Source organism: Vigna umbellata, chromosome 4 (assembly GCF_029865625.1).
Source record: "Vigna umbellata cultivar VRB3 chromosome 4, Vumbellata_1.0, whole genome shotgun sequence".
NCBI lineage: Eukaryota > Viridiplantae > Streptophyta > Magnoliopsida > Fabales > Fabaceae > Vigna > Vigna umbellata.
The window spans coordinates 51,134,450-51,156,068 of NC_142168.1; the positions used below are offsets into that span (position 1 = coordinate 51,134,450).

Here is a 21,619-nt window from a genome sequence, read left to right on the forward strand (position 1 = left end):
TCCTGCAACATTTTTATCAAAACAGCAAAGAATTTTCAGCAGATTTTTTCTTATTTTCTTTTCTTAAGAGTTTTTATCTAAAATATTATGAAAAAGAAGTCAACTAATTAATAATAATTGAATCCAAATTTGCAACAAGATTATACTAAAATCACAAGGTATGGTGCATAATATTTGTTCAAACCTCTTGGTACATTCACACGTTCATACATCCAAATAAAATTAATTTTGCAGCAATCCAGTTAATACTTTTAATATAATATACTAATAATCCCAAAGGAAAAAGTTTATTACAAACCATCTAATATATATATATATATATATATATATATATATATATATATATATATATATATATATATATATATATATTATAATATTTTACACCCAAAATCTGAAACGAAAACTTATCTTAGCTTGCTATATAATATATAACGTAATAAATGTAATATATATAACAATATATCAATCATGACTAACATCCCATACAATAAATATATATGCCCTGCATCCACACTATACAAATATATATTAAACAAGATTTTAACCAACTAATACAATAAAATATTTATGTAGCATTTGAATCATATACCTCTTTGTAGTAATAACACTTCGGACTTCAATACTAATTTAGCAACTTGTAATCACAACCAGAACAATTATGTTTGAGCTTTATCATCTTTTGTTATAGCTTTTCCAACCTGCAATGACAAAGAAAAGTTTAATGAAGTTTTGAAGTTAACTATGATTGGCTATTCATTAACTATTCAGATGAGATGAAGTTATTTGCAGAAGAAGTTGTTGCCTACCTCTAATTGCCCGAGAGTGGATGATACATTCACAATTCTTGGAGAGTCAGATAATTGCAAGAGGGGCATAAGGGATTCTATAGTTATTTTAGCGCCATAGTAATTTATTTGCAAGCATTCTTCTGCTAATTCATATGTTTGAGTCACTGCCCTTGTTGCTTCCTCATCTGGTATCACCTGAAAACAGTGGCAGCTCAATGACACTTTGAAAATCCTACAATTACACATAACTATTTAAGTCTCTTGCACATTCAAGAAATCTATTGAGTTGTAGTAACAATATGCAGGATAATCTAATCATTAACACTGCAAAAGAAGAGCCAATTCCAAAATCCTTAACTGTTGTTAAAATGCTTTCATAATTCCTTGACTTTGTGTTGGGCTTAACGACAAATGCAAGTTCATGAGATGAGAATTTTCCAAGCCTTTATAAGCTCTACTTCTACCATTTCAATAGTTGACATGGGATGGGATCTAGATTTTCAAATGGTCTAGAAAAGTTGAAGACTTTAGGTCTCTTTTAGACACTGCAACTTTCCATGTCTATTAATTAGATTTCAGAACACGCTTATATTCTTACCCCACGATTCACGATGACTATAGTGATTAAGTCTCTGTCTTCAATTACAACTCCATTGATTCCCGCATTGTTAACCTGCATAGAACAACATTTCATATTGAAACATGCTAAAACAAAAGGTTACCATTTGTAAAGAATTGATTCCCTTCAAGCCATTACAAAAATTTATCCTAATCAAATGATGACTAGATGTAAAAGGAATCTGTCAAATTGATTCAATGAAATCTCTTTTTAACCTCTAGTGCCTCTACTGTCTTAAAAGTATCATTAAAAGTAATGGTTAATGCACACACCAACAGGTTTGAACAATTTTTATACAAACCCAATGAATTCGTTTAACAAATGAGCAAAAAACAGATGAATTCGTTTAACAAATGAGCAAAAAACAGAAGACTTTGGTTGGAGATGAGATTTTCATGAAAAGTTAGAAAGAGAAATAATAAGAAATATTCAAACGTCTTAATGAAACAAACTTGGAAAAATTTGATTTGTTTCCATTTATATATAATAAATTTATTTTATCTCTAATAAATATAAGATCTCAAGCATACTTCTTGATATTAGTGAGTAATATGATAGCAGAAGATAAGAGAGGCACGACAAAACAAGTTTTAGATTATACTGATACCATCTTAAAAACTATAATAAAATAATTTTGTCTTTAAAGTTTTCATTCAGTGAAGCTTAAGCACGGAAGATTTATGAGACAAACTTGAACTTAGAACAAACAAAAGAGAGAAGCATGAAAGTCTGATTTTACCAGAATATCAAGTTTACCAAATTTGGATTTGATAAAAGCTGCAAAAGCAGCTACACTTGCAGCATGAGCCACATCTAGCTGATGAAACAACAGTAGATGAGAAAGACCAGAGGCTTTGAGTGTCTCCAATGCTTGAAGACCCCTATCTTCATTCGTTGCAGTGAGTACCACCTTTATTCCTTCTGAAGCTAACTGCCTTACTATCTCTAATCCAATCCCTTTATTTGCTCCTGTCACCACTGCATACCTGATCAACTCAACCACATCCCAAAGGTCAAAGGGACTCAGAAAATGTATATTTTGAATACAGCAATATAATTGGTATCTCAAACTTGTGAGAGAAAAAGCAAGAATACCTCTCTGTAGCTTCCCCCATCTTCAGTTTCAACTATGAACTAATATGCAGCTTATTACAAACCTGTTATGGTTACCAAGTTGTTATTTATGCATATCTTTGAGCTCTGAATATGAATTCCACAAATTATGGTTTCCTATTCATTACTAAGAATACCAATGCTCAAGCCGGCATGTCTGTAACTACAATCTTCTACAGTGCCTGTCGATTATGTCTTGCTTCTTTCTGTGCCAAATGAAAAGGACAAAAAACTTGAAAATAGATTTCATAGAAAAAGAATAAAATATTTACTATTCTTTCTGTTACCGTTCTTTTTCTTATTAGTCAGTTTCAATCACCACAAGTGTTATTTAAATAATTATTAATAAGTTTCTTTTTAATTTCTCAACCAGTAACAACAGTATCATTCAAAGCCGGAATTATCCAAACAAAAAACAAAAACAAATTAAAAAGCCGAGAGACGACTATGAAGAAGATGAACACGCAAACTAACCTTTTGCAGTTTGGCTCTACTCTCGTGACCAATCCTCGATCTAGGAGCTTTGGAGGCCATTGCGAAAATCAAAACGCAAGCACGAAAAGTATCTGTTTTTTAGTGCAATAAAAGCTTTAAATCTTGGGTGATTAACAAGAGGAAATAAATGTAGAAAAAAGAAATTCGTGCAAAATAGCTTTGCGGGGAAGAAATAGAACCTTATCACGCGAGGAATTGCATAAATCGAAAATGGATGAGAGAAAAAGAGGATTAGGGTTTTTGCAATTCAAAAATTTAGCTCAATGAGAATTAAACATTACTTACCAATTAACCATGGTACCAAGGCCGCACAATGATGGTTCGAATGATGGAAAATTAGGGTTTCAATGCGCGACCTACGAAAGCTCAACGAAAGAGAACCGAGGCTCCATAGAAGGGGAAGGAGGGCTCGACGAGAGAGAACCACGACCAGAACACTGATTTAGGAAGGGTTGAAGTGAAAGAGAAAGAAGAATAGGTTTGGTGGTGGGAGTGCCTCGACCCTTTTTCCAAACAACAAATGGTTGCAGCGCGAGTGAGAAAAAAAAGAAAGGGTTGACGACTTAAAATAAGTTAATTTTATTTATTTATTAATTAATTATAAATCCGTATATAAAATCCGTATATAATAAATCCGTATATAATATCTGTATATAACGAATCCGTATATAATATCCGTATGTAACATTTTTATTATATACGGATTCAAATCCGTATATAATAATCAGTATATAAAATGCAATTTTCTTGTAGTGTTAGAGGAAGTGAGGTAGTGATTTTGAGCAAATGAGGTTTGTCATGTTTTTGGACTGTGGGGACAGTTTCACCCACTGTATTGTGACTTGTTTGAGTCACTAAATTGGTCAAGATAGGTGCAAAGTGGTAAGATTGGGTTTTGGGTCCCTAAGTTGGGTAAATTGGTGTTTTAGAGTTAGAAAGGAAGTGTGGTGGTCAAATTTAGAGTTAGGCATTCTTGGTGATCCTAGTCAGTTTAGATAACTTAGGTAGGTCATGTGTGACTTAGTAGGCATGTTTAAATGGTTAAAAATCAACTCCAAGTTGTAGAATTGAATTTAAACCTCTAGGTTGATAAAATTGAAGTTGTAGAACCTAAATCAATGCATAAACACTTTATAATAATGTTAGAAAGGATTAGAATTGTTTAGGTAAGTTTATTTTAGCATGAAAGTTGACTTATGGGTTGTAGAAGTTCACCAAAAGGATTAGAATTGGTAAAAGGGGGTAGAATTGCTCAATTATGCAGAAAAATCTGCATAATTCTCGCTTAGGCGCCCTTAAAGGGCGCTTGGGCGAAATTTTCTGTTGTCGTGTTTGTTTTTGATAGTTTGTGGGGTTCCGGACGTCCGTTTTGGACGTTCTTTAGTTCGTTCTGGGGGTTTTTGACCCTTCCGGAGCCATTGGTGAGGGTCTCCAAGCTGTTTGAATTACTTAAGTATTGGTAATTAAAAGTCCTAAAGAATTTTGTGTTGATAAGTGATGGTTTTGTGAAAGTATGTAATGTATGAGTTGTTTTATGACATGGTTAATGTTGTATGAGGGTGTATGGGTTTGGTATGAGACAATATAGTAAGAATGCACTTGAATGACTATGAAATTTTATGTTGATTGAATCAAAGTGGTTTATGAGGTACATTATTGATCCAAGAGGAATATCATGTGATTTAAAGTGGTCGGATTGAATATGAAATTAAGATCTCTCGGTGGGATCAGTTAGTGTATTGAATGAATGTGAGAGGCTTCCATATGGGGGGTTATCCCTAACACTTCAACGGTCTTTCATTCTCACTTAGAGAGGATTGACGCGTGTGGTGGGAGTAGTGGGAGGTCCTAGGGTAGGCGCTATCACTGAAGGTCTATTCCGCGGTAACGGACTAGCCTTGTGTATGGTCGGGTGGAACCCCTCGGCAATGGCTTTGCAAAGCAGTAGGGGCCATCACAAGTGCACAACCCGCCCCAGCTCTACATACATTCTATGTCCAGACGTGTCTAGAGTCTTAACATGATAGGATGCTTGTCTTGATGAGTTTTATGAAATAAATGCTTATGTTTATGGTGACTAAGGTGTTTATGTGTGTATGGATATTCTGGAAAATGCTAGATTGATTGAAAATGAATTGTATGATTGTTTTAGACCTAGCTCACCCTTGCATTTGTATGTGTTGCATGTGTTTGCTTTCCCCCTTGCGATGATCATCCAATCCTTTGGATGTGAGCAGTAGGTGATGATGTACCTTTGGAGCAAGCTTTGGAAGTTGAGGAAGACCCAACCCCTAGTGCTTAGGATTTCTACTAGCTCTTATTTTAAATAGCTCTTTATTTTGAAAGACTTCTAGCCTTCATTTTATCATGATCTGTATTTTGGAGAATTATGAACTTGTACTTAAGTTTTAAAACTTCCCAGCCAGACTTGGATAACTGTACTCCTTAATCCTATCTATTGTGTACTCTTAACTGCTTTCTATTATTATAATCGATACATTCTACATATATACATTGCTATATATTTTGAGATGTCACATAAAGTATTTAGGAGTTGTATGAAAATTGATTAATAATTGTTTGTACTTTAAAATCGAAATCTCGGGAAGTAAGTTTTATATAAAACTTCTGTGTTAACATTTCAACGAAATCAATTTGGTTAAGTGGTAGATGTTTGATAAGCTCCCAAGAAGGTCTTGCCTCCGAATCCCGCCGACTGTACAAGATAGCTTCCTTTTTCCATTTATGATGTTTTCTTAATTGGCCAAAAGGTAGGGCCCACGCGGGTCCAGTAGGCGTACCTAACCAATAGGATTGAAGATAGAATTTGGTTTTCCATACTTATGGACAACTTTATGAAGAAAGAAAATTTGCCTGCAGGAGAGAATAAAATTGACAACATAATCTTTTTCTTTTTTTAGAGGCTGAGTTATTTTATTTATCTTTCATGATATAAAAAGCTTATTAGCGAAGCACAAAAGTGATTATCGAAGGGTAAAAGTCCTCGGTAAGAATCAGGCAAGATTAACTGATATTTGTATTTGTTATCCAATCACACAAACCTGCATATTATGTTCACATCACAAACAAACTTGTATAACAATTTCAAACTACAGACAAGCCTCCATAATATGCATTCCAAAGTCATCCAATAATTAATAGAGTAAACAACAATATAATAACATTATTGGTATTGTTGAAATTTAAGAACTTGTATTTGTAAATGAAACCATAAACATAAAACAATTGTTCATCTAGAAAATGTAATGTAAGAGAATCATAATGTAACATAAAAAATGTTCTAACAACTATGTTCAATAACAAAATAAAACTAATAATCTGCATATTCATCATCAGAATGATCTTCATCATCTTGTTGCTCTATAGATGGCTGGACTGGTGTGGGCTGGACTGATGTGGGCTGGACTAATGTGAGCTGCTGAGGGACAACGGGTGACGGGGAGGGTCGTGACTGAGTCGAAGGGACAGTGGAATGACTACTTGAAGCATCAGACAACACTCTCATGACCAGGGACTTGAAGTTAGTAAACTCGGTTCTCAAGTCACTATAATTTTCTCTCAAATATTGATTTTCCTAGTCACGTTGTCGTAGTAGTTGTGTCAAGTGCTTGATGGTCTCTTCAGCAGTAGTTGTGGAAGAAGAAGGTTGGTGCTTTAGAGTACCTCCTCTTGATGTTGTATAGTTTGCAGCAAGTTGTCCTGCACCGTACACTCGTCCCTTTTTCTTCCCACCAACGACATCAACCCAACACCGTGTCCTACGGATGTCGTCGTCCTCATTAGTCACATCATCTGGTGTAGGAGCTAACCTATGTTCGGATCTAATCTGTGAAAGTCTCGTAGAAAATTCTTCCTGTTCAAACATTAAAAACAATGTTAGGGAATGATACAATAACATAATGAGAAATTAATATTAGTACCATTGTTATTTGCTTACATGAGTCTTCCAAGATCTTTCATCAACGAATTGATTAGTGTCCTTCCGAACATGAGCCTATGCAAAGACCTCATCAACATGGACCGCTCGTCCCAAAGCTTGTGCCTGTAACATAATTTATAGTTAGAAGTGTACATGAAATAGAATTATTTGGCGGTGTCAAATCTAACATCAATTTTGTAAAGAAGTCCAATGCTTGATTGGGAACGTTCCAATTAGATTTACCAGCCATTAGTCTAATGCATACTGAAAATTTAGACTCAGATGAACCTTCAAATACAGGTTCATTTGCCTTTGTCAGTAAATTGTAAAACCTCTGAGTGGTTTCATTTGGAGACTCTTCATCATGACTATCGTTTGTTTCTTGTTCAGCCTGTCGATGAAGAGCATTGTCGACCATCTCTTGCATATAGGCAAATTGATCTATCTCAGATGTATGTACAATATTATTCGAACCTGATGCAAGTCGTTTTTCAGCTGCAGTGGAGGTGGAAGGAATTTCTTCACCGTGAAATGTCCAAACCGTGTAATTAGGCATGAATCCTTTTTGGTATAGGTGAACTTTCACGTCTTCATCTTTCAAAATCCTTGTACATTCGCACTTAATGCATGAGCATCGAATCCCTCCATCAAAAGCATAATATTGATATCGTCGAGCCGTCTCCACAAACTCTTCAACTCTGATGACAAAAGATTCCTTCAAACCTCTCCTTCCGCTATAACAACGGTCATACATCCATCCACGGTGGTTGGGAAAATGGGCCATGTTCTGTGACAAGCCAAACAAAGGCAAACTTAGCCAAAACAGCAACACTCCATGTGACATAAGTAATAAACCTATTACTACTCAAGTCGAACATGGATGACAATTTTAACACTACTGTCATAAGTATACAATATGTATATGCCAAGAGAAGTCCTCAGTATTGAAATGCCTTAGACATCCTAAGGGGGTGTGTATTAAAGTTGGGGGAGACAACTTATTATTATTGAAGTTCTCTTTTACAGAGAACTTCCACATATTTTGTAGGTTATAAGTGTTTATGGTATTTTCACCCTTCTCATTCCATTGAGAATGTGTGTAGTACCATAATATTCTAAATGACTACTTAACTTAATCAAGTTGTAGCCTAATAAATGAAAGACAATATACATGAACATACAATATAGACATCAACATAATTTAGGCGATCAAATATCTATAAAAGCATGGATATATAATACATATTAACATCCTTTAGGCAATCAAATAGCTATAAAAGTATCTAGTGACAAACCAAATTTAGTGAAGAACTAGCTACACAATCACAATCCGCAGACCAATCCCTAGTGGGCTACAAGTTTGATAACAAATTTCTGCAAGGAAATAAAATTGCAAGATGTTTAGCCATTTACCAAATGCCAAACAGATTCAGAAATGGAAAAATTGGACTAATGCAATAAGTAGAATATTGGTGGTTTGAGATTCAAAATCACACAACAGCAGTTATAGATCAAAACTAAACACTTCAGGAAATTGTTTGATGAAAACAAACATGTTAAAACTCAAATTTAAGCCAACCAAACTGCTACTCAAAATAACTTGTCTACTTCCCAAAATTGACTCAAAATTGGTGGTTTTGGAAGTGATTTTGTGCCTAAGCCATTATGACACTTTGGTAATTATTTCAACAGTTTTAATGAATCAAAATACACTTGTTTGAACTCTAATTAGGCACAAAACAGAACTGCAACTCAGATTCACTTTGCAAGTTCCGAATATGGCTTAAATTCACTTTGCTTTTGAATAGTTTACTAGGTCCATTTCACTACTCTAGACATGTTAGGATGTTCACATTAGTTAAAATAAGTGTACATTAGGTCTAGGTGCAAATTCTCACCCTTATAAGCACACTTTTTAGGTTCCTACTACTCAAATTTTGACTTGTACCTAATTCTTTGCTTTTGAATAGTTTCCTAGGTCCATTTCACTACTCTAGGCATGTTAGGATGTTCACATTAGTTAAAATAAGTGTACATTAGGTCTGGGTGTAAATTCTCACCCTTATAAGCACACTTTTTAGGTTCCAAGTACTCAAATTTTGAGTTGTATTGTACCTAATTCTATGCTTTTGAATAGTTTTCTTAGGTCCATTTCACCACTATAGACATGTTAGGATGTTCACATTAGTTAAAATAAGTGTACATTAGGTCTGGTTGCAAATTCTCACCTTTTAAGCACACTTTTAAAGTTGTTGAAAGTATTATCAAAGAGTCAAAATCACTTATGCACGAATTCACTTTTAAAACCACCAATCTTGGGTCAATTTTTTGGTGCAGAGTTGAAAAATTTAAGTGTTGTTTTGATGAAGTTGGTATAAAATTCCATTTTGCTTGGAGCAAAACATGTTTCAGTTTTTCTTGCTTTCTTCATCTGTTGAAGAACCTTTCTTAGAATCCATTTGAGTGCCTACTTCTATTCTACACCTATTTGTATTGGTTTTAAGCTTGTTGGCATGTTAAAATTGACCAATTCAAGTTAGATTTTGGTGTTGTTCAGTGACCATTTGTGGTGCAGTTTTTTATATATAATCCTCTTAGCTTACAACTAAAATCACAATGCATAGACAAAGGTCATGTTGGATCATATTAACTAGTATCATCATAATCCACATTTAAGAATAGTAATAGGTTAATCTAACATTACAATGTGATATTTATTGTAGTATCTAAACCTTCCTAAAATATGAACACATTCCTAAAACAGGAGTATCAAGTGTAGATCAAGCTCATTCAATATCTAAGTAATAAGATATACAAAGGGGGTTTATCACTAGGTAGAATGTCACTTTTTAGATACATACAGAAACTCAATACATTAATCATATTACTAATTTGAATGTCAGAATTCTTGCAAGTGTCACCCAAATTAAACTTAAAACCGAACAAGGAACATCTCAAGCAATAACTCAAGAGTTAGAATCTTGTGTGACATCTGAGTCTCATACAAGAATAATTAATATTTGGCCAAAGTTATTGCAAAATACATCCAAATATAACACCTCAATATTATATTCACTCTACTAATTCTAATAAATAAAAATAAATAAAATTTGTGAGAATAACTTATATAATAAAATATACTAGTAAATTCTTTTCTCTAGAGAATAATAACACACATTATCTTAAACAAGAGAGTATAAAATTTAGAGTAAACATTATACATCAATATGATTTCATCTAACAAAAATGAATACATAACAGGCTATAACTTTTTCTTTTTTGAAAAATTTTATATTTGAAAATGTTTTAGAATTTTAATAGAAAAAAACGAAAAAAAATTATTTTTAAGCACGTTTAATTTTTATGATGTTATAAAGTACTTTATATATTAGAACCTTTTATACACTTGAAATTGCACAAATAAGTCTCCAATATGTAAATTAGACTTTTGTTATTGCGGAGTTAAATTAATGTCTTTGGTATGGGTGTAAAGAATTCAATGAAACTACAAGAATTTAATAAGAAAGATTAATGAATTGTGAAAATTTTATCGGATGAAGAAAAGAATCAAAACATATGGTGGAAACATAACAATGGAGAATATCAAAATATAGAAAGACAACTAGACAAGTAGGAGAACAAAGTAAAGAACAAAATGGAAGAAAGAACTTACGTGAATAGAGAATATGTCGCATTATATAGAGAACGTTTTAAGTAGAGCTGTCAAAATAGGTCACAACTTGCGGATCAATCCGACTCACCACATGTTCGAGTCAGGTTGGATTTCAAAAAATTGTATTTTTTTATGCGGGTCAGATTTTAACCCAACTCATTTAAACCCGACTCATGCGGGTTGAACTCGTAGTGAGTCGGGTTGGCCCACCAACCCACTTACCTAATTTTATTTTATTAAAATTTAATTTTAATTTTATAAAAGAATATTTATTATTATTTTTTTGCTTTTAAACACTCATGTTTTGAGAGTGAAATTTGTTTAGATTTGAATTATAAAAAGTTTGTAATTTTTTTTATTTAAAAAAATTGTAATGTTAGGAGTGTAATTTGTTTAAATTTGAATTATAAAAAGTTTGAAAATTTTTTTATTTAAAAAAATTTTAATTAAGTGAGTTAGTGAACCAACCCGTTTACTCAGTAACCCGTGGTGGATCGGGTTCGAATTTTTCTGACTCGCTAATAAATTAGTCCGGTTGGGTTGGTTCACTAAGTGACCAATGCATGGTGGGCCGGGCCGAGTGACCCGTTTTGACAACTTTAGTTTCAAGTTAACTGAAGAGAGTCCATAAAGGGAGGAAATTTCTTAACTAAATCCCCTTTATACTCCTTTGCTTTGTGTACCAAAAGTGGATCTCAGCCATATGTTTTAATTTTGTTTGTTTTTCACATTTAACACATGTTAAATATGTTCTATGCTTGTCTTATGTGCTTCATATGTATTTCTCTTTATATGTGAAAGTTTATAGGCATACAAAGAGCTTGAAGAAGTGGTCCAATGTCTATTTAAATCTAATAAAAAGTTTGCCTCATCCATCCACTTTATCATAAATATATTTTTTAGGATTGGCCCAACACAGTATAAACCCGTACGTGGCCCAGCCCATTATATCTCATACGCTGAAAACATATTGGTGATGTCCCAGCCACGCTGGCAAAGTCTGGAAGGTGTGAGATGAGAGAGAACAGAGCGAAAAGAGAGAGCTCTCCAGGCGATGAAGCTCCGGGACTTCCAGCGCAGATCCACGGCGGAGGAGACGGTGGTTGACGACGACGGAGAAGAGAAAAGTGAAGAACACAACGTGAGAGGTAAGAAAAGTGTCTTCTTTTCTTATTTTGATATTTTGTCTTAGTACATAGAATCTGTAAGTCTGTGTGTTATTTCTTACACTGATCCGAGATGGAGAGCTCTATTTATAGAGCTCTGTTAACAAACCATTAAAAGCTAAAAACAAACATAACAGAAAGCAATAAATACAAGGTTACTGTCTTCATTGACAGTAAGGAATCAAACTTGATTCCTAATAGCCTCCCCTCAAGCTGGACGATGAATGGTCGTCAGTCCAAGCTTGGGAACTGTTGACCTAAATCTGACGCGGTGAGGGAACTTTGTGAAGATGTCGGCCAACTGTTGGTCAGAGCGTACGGGCAGAAGGTTGAGTAAGTGTTCCTGGACTTTCTCACGGACGACATGGCAGTCGAGTTCGATGTGCTTAGTCCGTTCATGAAAGCTCTGGTTGTGAGCTATATGCCTTGCGGATTTGTTGTCACAATATAAGGCAGGTGTTCCTGATTCTTCTATCTGAAGGTCTTGAAGTAGATAACTGAGCCACTGTATCTCACATACAGTGGCTGCAAGAGCCCTATATTCGGCTTCAGTGGAAGATCTGGAGACAGTCTTCTGCTTCTTTGATTTCCAAGAGATGAGTGAGGATCCAAGGAAGATACAGAACCCTGTTGTAGATCTTCTAGTGTTGGGACATGTTGCCCAGTCAGAGTCACTAAAAGCCTTCAGTTGCATAGGGGAGTCAGCTGGAAAAAATAATCCTTCAGAGGGCTTGGATTTGATGTACCTGAGAATGTGTTGAATGGCCCGGTAGTGATAATCAGTAGGAGATTGAACAAATTGACTAAGCAAATTGACTGTAAAACATAGATCAGGTCTTGTGTTTGTAAGATAAAGCAACTTCCCTATCAGCCTCCTGTAAGGTCCTGGGTCATCCAGATAGCTGTCCTCTTTGTACAAGGTGCTTGTGTCACTTAGGAAGGGAGTGGATGAAGGCTTGCACCCCAACATTCCCGTTTCTTCCAGTAAGTCCAAGGCATATTTTCTCTGGCAGAGGTGAATGCCCTTTCTGGATCTGGCCACTTCCAGTCCTAGGAAGTATTTAAGTTCTCCTAGGTTCTTTATTCGAAATCGATTGTGGAGTAGTTCCTTTATTTTGTTGATCTCCATCATAGAATCCCCTGTCAACACAATATCATCTACATATACAAGTAAGGCAGTAAAGCTTGTAGATGTTCTCTTGATAAACAAGGAATGATCAGATTTAGATTGGATAAAATTAGCAGTAATTAGAAATGATGAGAGCTTTTCAAACCACTGTCTACTGGCTTGTTTTAAGCCATATAATGATTTTGTTAACTTGCAAACCTGTCCTTCGTTACACTCATCCAGACCTGGAGGTGGTTCCATGTAGACCTCTTCATTGAGGTCTCCATGTAGAAAAGCGTTGTCAACATCCAATTGGTGTAGGAACCAGCTGTTGGAAGCAGCAAGTGCAATGAGTAGTCTGACTGTAGTAAGCTTGGCTACGGGGGAAAAGGTGTCTAGATAGTCGATTCCCTCCTGCTGTGTATAACCCTTTGCCACTAAACGGGCTTTGTATCTTTCAATGGTACCATCGGCCTTATACTTGGTTTTGTATACCCATTTACATCCTATTGCGGACTTCCCTGGAGGCAGTGGTGTCATAACCCATGTGTTATTGGCTTGTAAAGCCTGGATTTCTCTCTGCATAGCTTCCACCCATTCAGTCATTTCTTTTGCTTCATTGTAAGATCTGGGTTCTTTGTTCCCAGTGACAATCATAGTGTACTTGAGGTGTCTCTCTGAAAGGTTATCACAACACAACAAATCAGAGATGGGATAGGGAGTTTTCAGTCTATTTTTAGTAGTTGAGGATTGATTCACCTGGTGAATGTAGTCCTTCAAGTAGGTGGGAGTCTTTCTCGGTCTGTTAGACCTTCTATTTTCCTGGCTGTTGGGACTACTGTTGATGCCACCTCTGTTTTCTTCACTGTCTGAGGGCTGTTCCTCTGGTTGCCCTACTGCTGCCTGGTCAGTAACTTCACCATTGTTACCACTGCTGATAGCGTACTGATCTTGTAGGAGATCAGTTAGGTTTTCAACTCTGTCCTTCCCAACATCACAGTGGGCTCTGCTGTCATGATTGCTGTCATGTGGCTCTTTGTATGGGAAAATGTCCTCATGAAAGAGGACATTTCGGCTGATAAACAATTCCTTACTGTGCAGATCAAGAACAATATACCCTTTCACACCAAATTTGTATCCTAGAAAAATTCCTTTCCTAGCTCTAGGGTCAAGCTTGCTTCTATTATTCTCGAGAGTGGAGGCAAAACAAAGACAACCAAAGGTTTTGAGATCTAAAAAGGTGGGAGGTAATTTGTGGAGAATTTCATGAGGAGTTTTGTGGTTGAGAATGGCAGTAGGCAATCTGTTTATTAGATAAACAGCGTGGCCAACAGCATAAGACCAGTAAGCATTAGGAACATTGGATTGAAAAAGGAGGCCACGGGTAACATTCAGAATATGTTGGTGCTTTCTTTCAACAACAGAATTCTGTTCTGGGGTTTCAACACAACTCCTTTGGTGGTTGATCCCATGCACATTATAAAAATCCACACAATTAAATTCAGGGCCATTATCAGATCTTATAGTTTTAATTAGTTTGTTGAACTGATTTTTGATTTTAATAACAAAATTCTGCAACAGTTCTCTAGTTTGGCCCTTATTATTCATGAGAAAAACCCAAGTGTGTCTACTGTAATCATCAACTATGGTTAGAAAGTACTTATGACCATGAACCGAAACAGTATTAAGAGGACCCCATATATCGCAATGTATAATTTCAAAGCAATCAGTAGTAGCAGAAACACTTTTAGAGAAGGGTAATTTTCGCTGCTTAGCATAGTGGCAAGTCTCACAAACAGTATTAGTATCATCCTCAACATAAGGAAAAGTGTCACATATACGTTTCATAATCTTGTCACCTGGATGGCCCAGTCTACAGTGCCACAGGTTTACATTCAGGTTCTTAAAAGAAAAAACAGTTTTAGCAGTGTATCTTTGATCAAATTTAGGAAGAGCTTGTAGGTAATAGAGACCCTTCCAAGAATTAGCACATCCAATCATCTTCAAGGTATGATTCTCCTTTATCTGACAAGTCTTAGAGGAAAAGATTAGACTACAATCCAAGTCCTTAGTGAGGCTTTGGACAGATATCAGATTAAAACAGAATTCAGGGATGTAAAGAACATTAAAAATAACAAAATCTTTTGAAAAACACACAGTTCCAGCATGCTCAGCAGTCAGAACTGTATTATTTGGTAGTTTCACAGAGATAGGTTTAATCTTATAAAAGGTAACAAAATTTGCCCTATCATGTGTTACATGATCTGTGGCACCAGTGTCTAGTATCCAAGAAAAATTACCTTGTTTATGTTCTGTGTCTCCCCTTTGGACTTGGTTGACTTTGTGAGAGGGTTCATCAATTTTGTCTATCATCCTGAGGAGCTTTTGCATCTGCTCAGCTGTGAAAGAACTGAAAACATTGTCATTACTGGTCTGTTGTGTGTTTTGAATCCCTCCTGTCTCGGTGCTTGTCTGACAGGCATTTGCAGTGCCCCAGTCGGTCCTCTTGTCCTGGTTGCTATCCCCTTTCTTATACCAAGGAGGATATCCATGTTTAGAGTAACACTCATCCACGGTATGGTTCATCTTGTTGCAAAAGGAACACTGCTTACCATAGTTAGGATTTCTACCCCTTCCTCTCCCTTGGGCACGTGAACCAGATCCTCTTCCCTGGCCTTTCCAGTGGCTGTTTTTATCACTAGCATTGGCTAGAACCTTGACCTCGGGAGAGCTATTTTTCTCTTGTCTCTCTTGTTGCATAATGAGAGAAAAGACACGGTTGACATTGGGTAGAGGGTCCATCAAAAGAATTTGTGTCCTTACAGTGTTGTAGGAATCATTCAGCCCTTTCAAGAAGCATATCACATGCTCCATTTCCCTGTACTTTAAGGAGACTTTAGAGAGTTCACAGCTGCACTGAATCTTACATGTGCAAGTGGGTATGGGTCTTAGAAACTCCAGCTCTTCCCATAGAATTTTAAGGTCAGTGAAAAACTGACTTACTCCTCTGTCTCCTTGTTTAATAGAATGTATGTCTTGCAGTAAATCAGAGATCTTGAAATAGTCTCCTTTGGAGAACCGTTCTTTTAGTTCATCCCACAACTCTTTTGCATCTTCAATGTATATGACGCTCTCAGCAATCTGTGGAGAGAGGGTCTTGGTGATCCAGGAAAGTATCATCACATTACATCTTTCCCATGCATCAAACAATGGGTCTGTTTTTAGGGGTTTCTTTATGGACCCATCAATGAATTTAGTCTTATTCTTGGAGAGTAAGGCTCTTCTCATGCTTCTGCTCCATGAGGAGTAATTGTTCTCATTTAAAGTTTGTGTAATGAGGGTGAGACCTGGGTTCTCACCTGGATGTAGGTAGTATGGGCTGGAAGTGTCACAAGATTGATCAGCAATTCGTTCCATAAGGAATGTTTGCAAGAAACTGGCCAAGAAGATACCAAGAAGGGAGATACTGGCCAAGAAGATACCAAGAAAGATGAATCAGAGGCAACGGAAACAGAGCAGGCACTAGACCTGCTCTGATACCATTTTAGGATTGGCCCAACACAGTATAAACCCGTACGTGGCCCAGCCCATTATATCTCATACGCTGAAAACATATTGGTGATGTCCCAGCCACGCTGGCAAAGTCTGGAAGGTGTGAGATGAGAGAGAACAGAGTGAAAAGAGAGAGCTCTCCAGGCGATGAAGCTCCGGGACTTCCAGCGCAGATCCACGGCGGAGGAGACGGTGGTTGACGACGACGGAGAAGAGAAAAGTGAAGAACACAACGTGAGAGGTAAGAAAAGTGTCTTCTTTTCTTATTTTGATATTTTGTCTTAGTACATAGAATCTGTAAGTCTGTGTGTTATTTCTTACACTGATCCGAGATGGAGAGCTCTATTTATAGAGCTCTGTTAACAAACCATTAAAAGCTAAAAACAAACATAACAGAAAGCAATAAATACAAGGTTACTGTCTTCATTGACAGTAAGGAATCAAACTTGATTCCTAATAATATTAATGCTTGAATCTTGGTGTTTATATCATAAACTTGGACTACTTTCAAATATTTTAATTGTAACCTTTATAAAAAATTACTTTTTTATACTAAAAATTCATTCTGGACTTGATGTTTTGTCATCTATAAAATTTTTTAATGACAATCATCTTATATAATTGGTTTTCTCGTTGAAAAGAAAACAATGTTGATTTTTAATAATTAGAAAAATATTTATTTATGTTAATCCCATGTAGAAAAATAAAACATAAATATTTAATATAATATTAGTTATATATTAATTATATATAAATTATAATATTTTTTAACCTTTCATATACAATATTCAAAATTTTCTATTAATAGGTTGTTATGATAAAATTCTAAGTTAATAAAATATTAAATAAAGTTTGAAAGTTTGGAAACTTGAAAATATACCAGACACGAGATAAATGAAAATTAATTTTAAAAAATAATTACTAGAAAATACCTTTTAAGAAAACTAGATTAAATTTCATACCGTGTGTTTAATAATTGCTTTTTACATCACATAGATGGTAATAAAGACATCAAACCTTAAGATTTACACCATTTTCATGGACCCAAGCACTAAGTGGAAATTTCAAAATTGAAATATATAGACAGATTATTTTTTATAAGTAATTGTACTAAAGAAAAATAAAAATATATTTTAAAATTAATTTAAACAGAAACTACTTATAAAAGATTTATATTAAATTTTTAATGACTAATTTTGTTAACCTATGCATAAATTAGTTTTAAGTTTGAACATATTTTTTTATTCTCATAGAAACTTATTTTATGAATAAATTTATTCAAAACCAAAATTATTGTGCTCATCTAATATTTTAATTTGACCGTACCATGATTTTAAGTTAGAAAACAAACTAAAATTTACTATTATCTCTATGCCGGACTCTATGAAGCTCAAAAAGAGAAAAATATATATATATATATATAAAGAATAGGTCAACAACAATAGTAGTATATTATTTTTATATTAATGTTAATAAACAATGTCATGAATTAATTTGTGAAAAAAATAAAAGTGTTTTTCACACATGTAGTTTACAGTGGCAGCTAGAATATGTGCAAGTAACATTACCCCTAGGTGCTGCAAGAGAATCATTTCCAGTGTAAATTTTGTGTCAGAACAAAAAAGTTTTGATTAATTTTGCATCAGTTTCTCTATGCAACAATTGTAGAAAGTCTGACATTCTTTGTCCTCTTCATGTGTTAACATTTAGCATCTTTATAAGAAGAATGAAGAGAACATGTATTAAAAAGCAATCCCTAACAGAAGAGAAAGCAAAAATGGTTGGTTATCAACATGTGTAAAGGAAGGTATAACTAAAAAAAGTGAGCTGAAACAAAAGGGTTCTATGAGACAATTGTAATGTTCTATTAATGTTACTTACAAAGCTTGTTGGACAGAGGGTTTCTTCTGGAAAGTGTGGCAAAAAGCATAAAGATTTCCCAACTTGAAAGCAAATTCTGACTCAAAACATTGCTGAAGAAGGAAAACCATATTCCTTGAAGAATTTTCATCACAAAGGAAGGAACAAAAACCAAGAAAATAACATACAAAGGTAGAAAACAGTCCTTATAATTCCACAAAATCATCACCAAATCTTGTTTGGTTGGAGATGAGTAACTCAGAAAGCCAAGATTTGATCATCCACTGTGAAGATGAGCAGCAGGAGCAGCAGAATAGTGAAGATGATTTCTATGATGTTGATGACTATGACATTGATGAGTCCTACTATTTCTATGTCATCAATGCAATTCTAAGTGGAACTGCAAGGCTCAATGTTCTGTTGCCTACAGTGACGATCCTTGCCTTCAGCATTTTTGCACCAATTCTGACAGATGATGGTGAGTGCAACACATTGAACAGATGGTTGATGGGAAGTTTTTTGGCCCTTATGGCAGTGTCATGTGTGTTCTTCACCTTAACTGACAGCTTCAGAAGTAGCAGTGGAAGATTGTACTATGGAGTGGCAACATTGAGAGGGATATGGACCTTCAATGGGGGCAAGAAGAAGCCTCGTGTGCCATCAGATTATAGACTGAGATGGACTGATATTTTCTATGCATCATTGTCTTTGGTCTCTTTTCTTGCTTTTGCAGGGTTGCATCAAGATGTGGTGAAGTGTTACTACCCAGCATTGCCTAGAAAGCTCACCAACACTCTCCCTCTTGTGGTTGGTTTCTTTGTGAGTGTCTTGTTTGTTGCTTTTCCATCCAAGAGAAGAGGAATTGGATACCCCTTCTTGCTGCAGAGAGATCCTTTCTACTCTTCTACTAGACCTTGAACCCCCCACTTTTCACCATTTCTATAGTCATAACATGACTTTGAGTAAGGAGTTTAGCCAACACATCAAAGGGATATTGCTTACTGTAGAGCGTTTAGATCCTCTCCTGTTAACAAAATACGATAATGTTATGTTTGAGAGAAACATGCAAAAGTAAAATCAATTGACCTACCTCAAAATAGGTCATGAGAGTTCTTTATTATGATAACCCTTTTGTGTTTTTGTCTTCCTTTAGAATATTGAAAAATATCTGAATTTAGTTTAAGTTTATAAAATGAGGTTATAAAGTAAGATTTATTTATTTATATACTTTAAATTCGTCTCAGTTAATATGCTAATTATTCGTTAATGGTCATGATTTTAATAAATAACAAAATTTTATTAAATAAATTAATTTTTGTTATTATTTTAATAAAGAAGAAAATAAAAAATAAGTAATAATATCGAATGAATGTAAAATATTTAGGTACGTGAAAAATTATTATTTTAATTTTTTTTTCATTAAACACCAAATGTTCTGACTAACCTTTTTTTTTTAAGGAACCAAAATGTCAATATGCATGACAACTGATTTACGTGAATTTGTTTTCAATTTTTGTATTCTTAATTCATACGTGACTATAGTTGTCACTCAGCTCCTCTAAACAAAATATATCACAACATACGCATGACTTCTACTCAATCATAAATTCTACATTACTGTTTGAAAATGAAAGAAAACATTTGAAAAATGAAATAAATTATATTAGGAGGAAAATGTGTATCCAAAATATCCATTATGAGATTATTTACTTTCCATAAAATTTACTTTCTCTTTATTTATTAAAATGATGTTAAATTCTATTTATATAGGCAATTTTTAAATACATTGAATTTGAAATTCTTTCAAATTATTTCACTTTTAATTTGTTTGCATATTTCAATTTAAATTGATTGACTTTTGATTTTTTGTTTGGATATAGTATTTCAATTACTATCAAATAAAAACAAATTTTAAATGTTAAAAAATTACTTGATTAAAAGTTTTCTCAGTCAACATTTAAAGAAAATGAAAGAAATTATAAACAATAACATTCATGTCGATGATAAAAAAAAAGTAATATCTATAGACATTGATTAAAAAAAATCATAACATACATCATAAAAGGAATCTAGTTCATATATTTCAAAAGATAGTTTCCTTTACATTATAGCTGATAAAATCCTAGTTAATATCCAATAGAAAATATATATTAGTGGTACATAACAGCAAAAATGATCCTAACAATTTAATTAAAAAAAATTATCAACATTAAAAGAATTCGTCCCAATAACATTTCGATCTTAACTATCAACTTCCAAACTAAAATTGAGATGAGAAAAAAAAAGCTTGAAAATATATATAATTTTAACTCCTCACCTTTTAGGTGAAATTTAAATCCTCTACTATCAAGAAACTCAATTATTCTCATAAATTTTAAAATTTTAATTTCTTCGAAAAAACAGTTATCCAAATAATGCATTTAATCATAAATTATTCCAAATTATTTATATAAAGGAATTTATCTTCCTCCTCCAAAACACTAACAGTATCCATTTCTGTTAATGGGTTTATCCCAAATTTTCCATTAATTTTTCCCCTACAAATTATATATTAACTGCATTACGTAAATTGGCGATGATTTTTGTTTATGAAATTTTGAAATTCGGTTTTGTTACACATGGCTCTGTGATTTCGGAAGGATTCTGCAAAATCGATAGGGGTAAGCTATGGCTCTGTGATTCCGATACAGGTTTTTTAATAACAGATATATTATTTTTTATTAATTTATTGTTTATTTGTTATTATGTTAATATATTTTAAATGTAATGAAAAACAATACGTGTCAAAATATTATAAAAAAAAATCTACATATATTTCAGAAGGATTTCTGTCAAGGGCTTTATTTTTTATTTTAACATTTAAATAATGACATTTATACGAGTATATTTTGAATGCGTTTTTATACGATATAAATATTATTATTATAATTATTATTATGTTTATCCTTTATTTAAAACTTTCTTTATGAAATTATATTGTAGTTGAAAGCTGGCAGGAAAATGGGGCCAGACATATAAAGCAAAAATCTACCATGCCCTCACAAAATCATCATTTTTCTTCACTTGCTAGCAAGAGACAAACTTCAAGAAACCCTCAAAGAATATGCCAACTAGACCACACTCTTCTTTTCTTACGTGAGAATGAGACATAACAACCACCAATTTTCTTCAAGATAATTGCACCAAGTTTATCTTCACTTTATAAGTTGACTTTATTTTAGACACAGAAGTTGACATTTTTTTACAGAAAAGTTGACTTCATAAGAGTAAAATGGTGAGAATATATAACACTTAGTTAAAAA

The 21,619-nt window shown here is 34.1% G+C and overlaps 2 protein-coding genes and 1 long non-coding RNA gene across 4 annotated transcripts; 1 reads left to right on the top strand and 2 right to left on the bottom strand.

The window, feature by feature from the left end:
• Positions 1-395: 395 nt before the first annotated feature.
• Positions 396-2,545, bottom strand: LOC148200535 ((+)-neomenthol dehydrogenase-like). Its single transcript, XM_088114163.1, has 5 exons — positions 2,506-2,545; positions 2,150-2,396; positions 1,390-1,464; positions 810-986; positions 396-701 (listed from the first exon to the last, which is right to left on the bottom strand). The coding sequence occupies exons 1-5, from the start codon at positions 2,523-2,525 to the stop codon at positions 660-662; spliced, it is 561 nt and encodes a 186-aa protein (XP_087970289.1). The 5' UTR covers positions 2,526-2,545; the 3' UTR covers positions 396-659.
• Positions 2,546-2,550: 5 nt separating this feature from the next.
• On the bottom strand, positions 2,551-3,364 carry LOC148200536 (uncharacterized). 2 transcript variants are annotated; one of them, XR_015786231.1, is made up of 4 exons: positions 3,304-3,364; positions 2,998-3,089; positions 2,661-2,729; positions 2,551-2,567 (listed from the first exon to the last, which is right to left on the bottom strand). It is a non-coding gene; the product is annotated as an uncharacterized LOC148200536 (long non-coding RNA). The 2 variants fall into 2 exon arrangements; XR_015786230.1 differs by having other exon boundaries at positions 2,557-2,729.
• A 15,189-nt stretch (positions 3,365-18,553) lies between these two features.
• Positions 18,554-19,516, top strand: LOC148200537 (protein DMP7-like). The gene has a single exon (XM_088111274.1). The coding sequence runs from the start codon at positions 18,567-18,569 to the stop codon at positions 19,233-19,235; it is 669 nt and encodes a 222-aa protein (XP_087967400.1). The 5' UTR covers positions 18,554-18,566; the 3' UTR covers positions 19,236-19,516.
• The last annotated feature ends 2,103 nt before the right edge of the window (positions 19,517-21,619 follow it).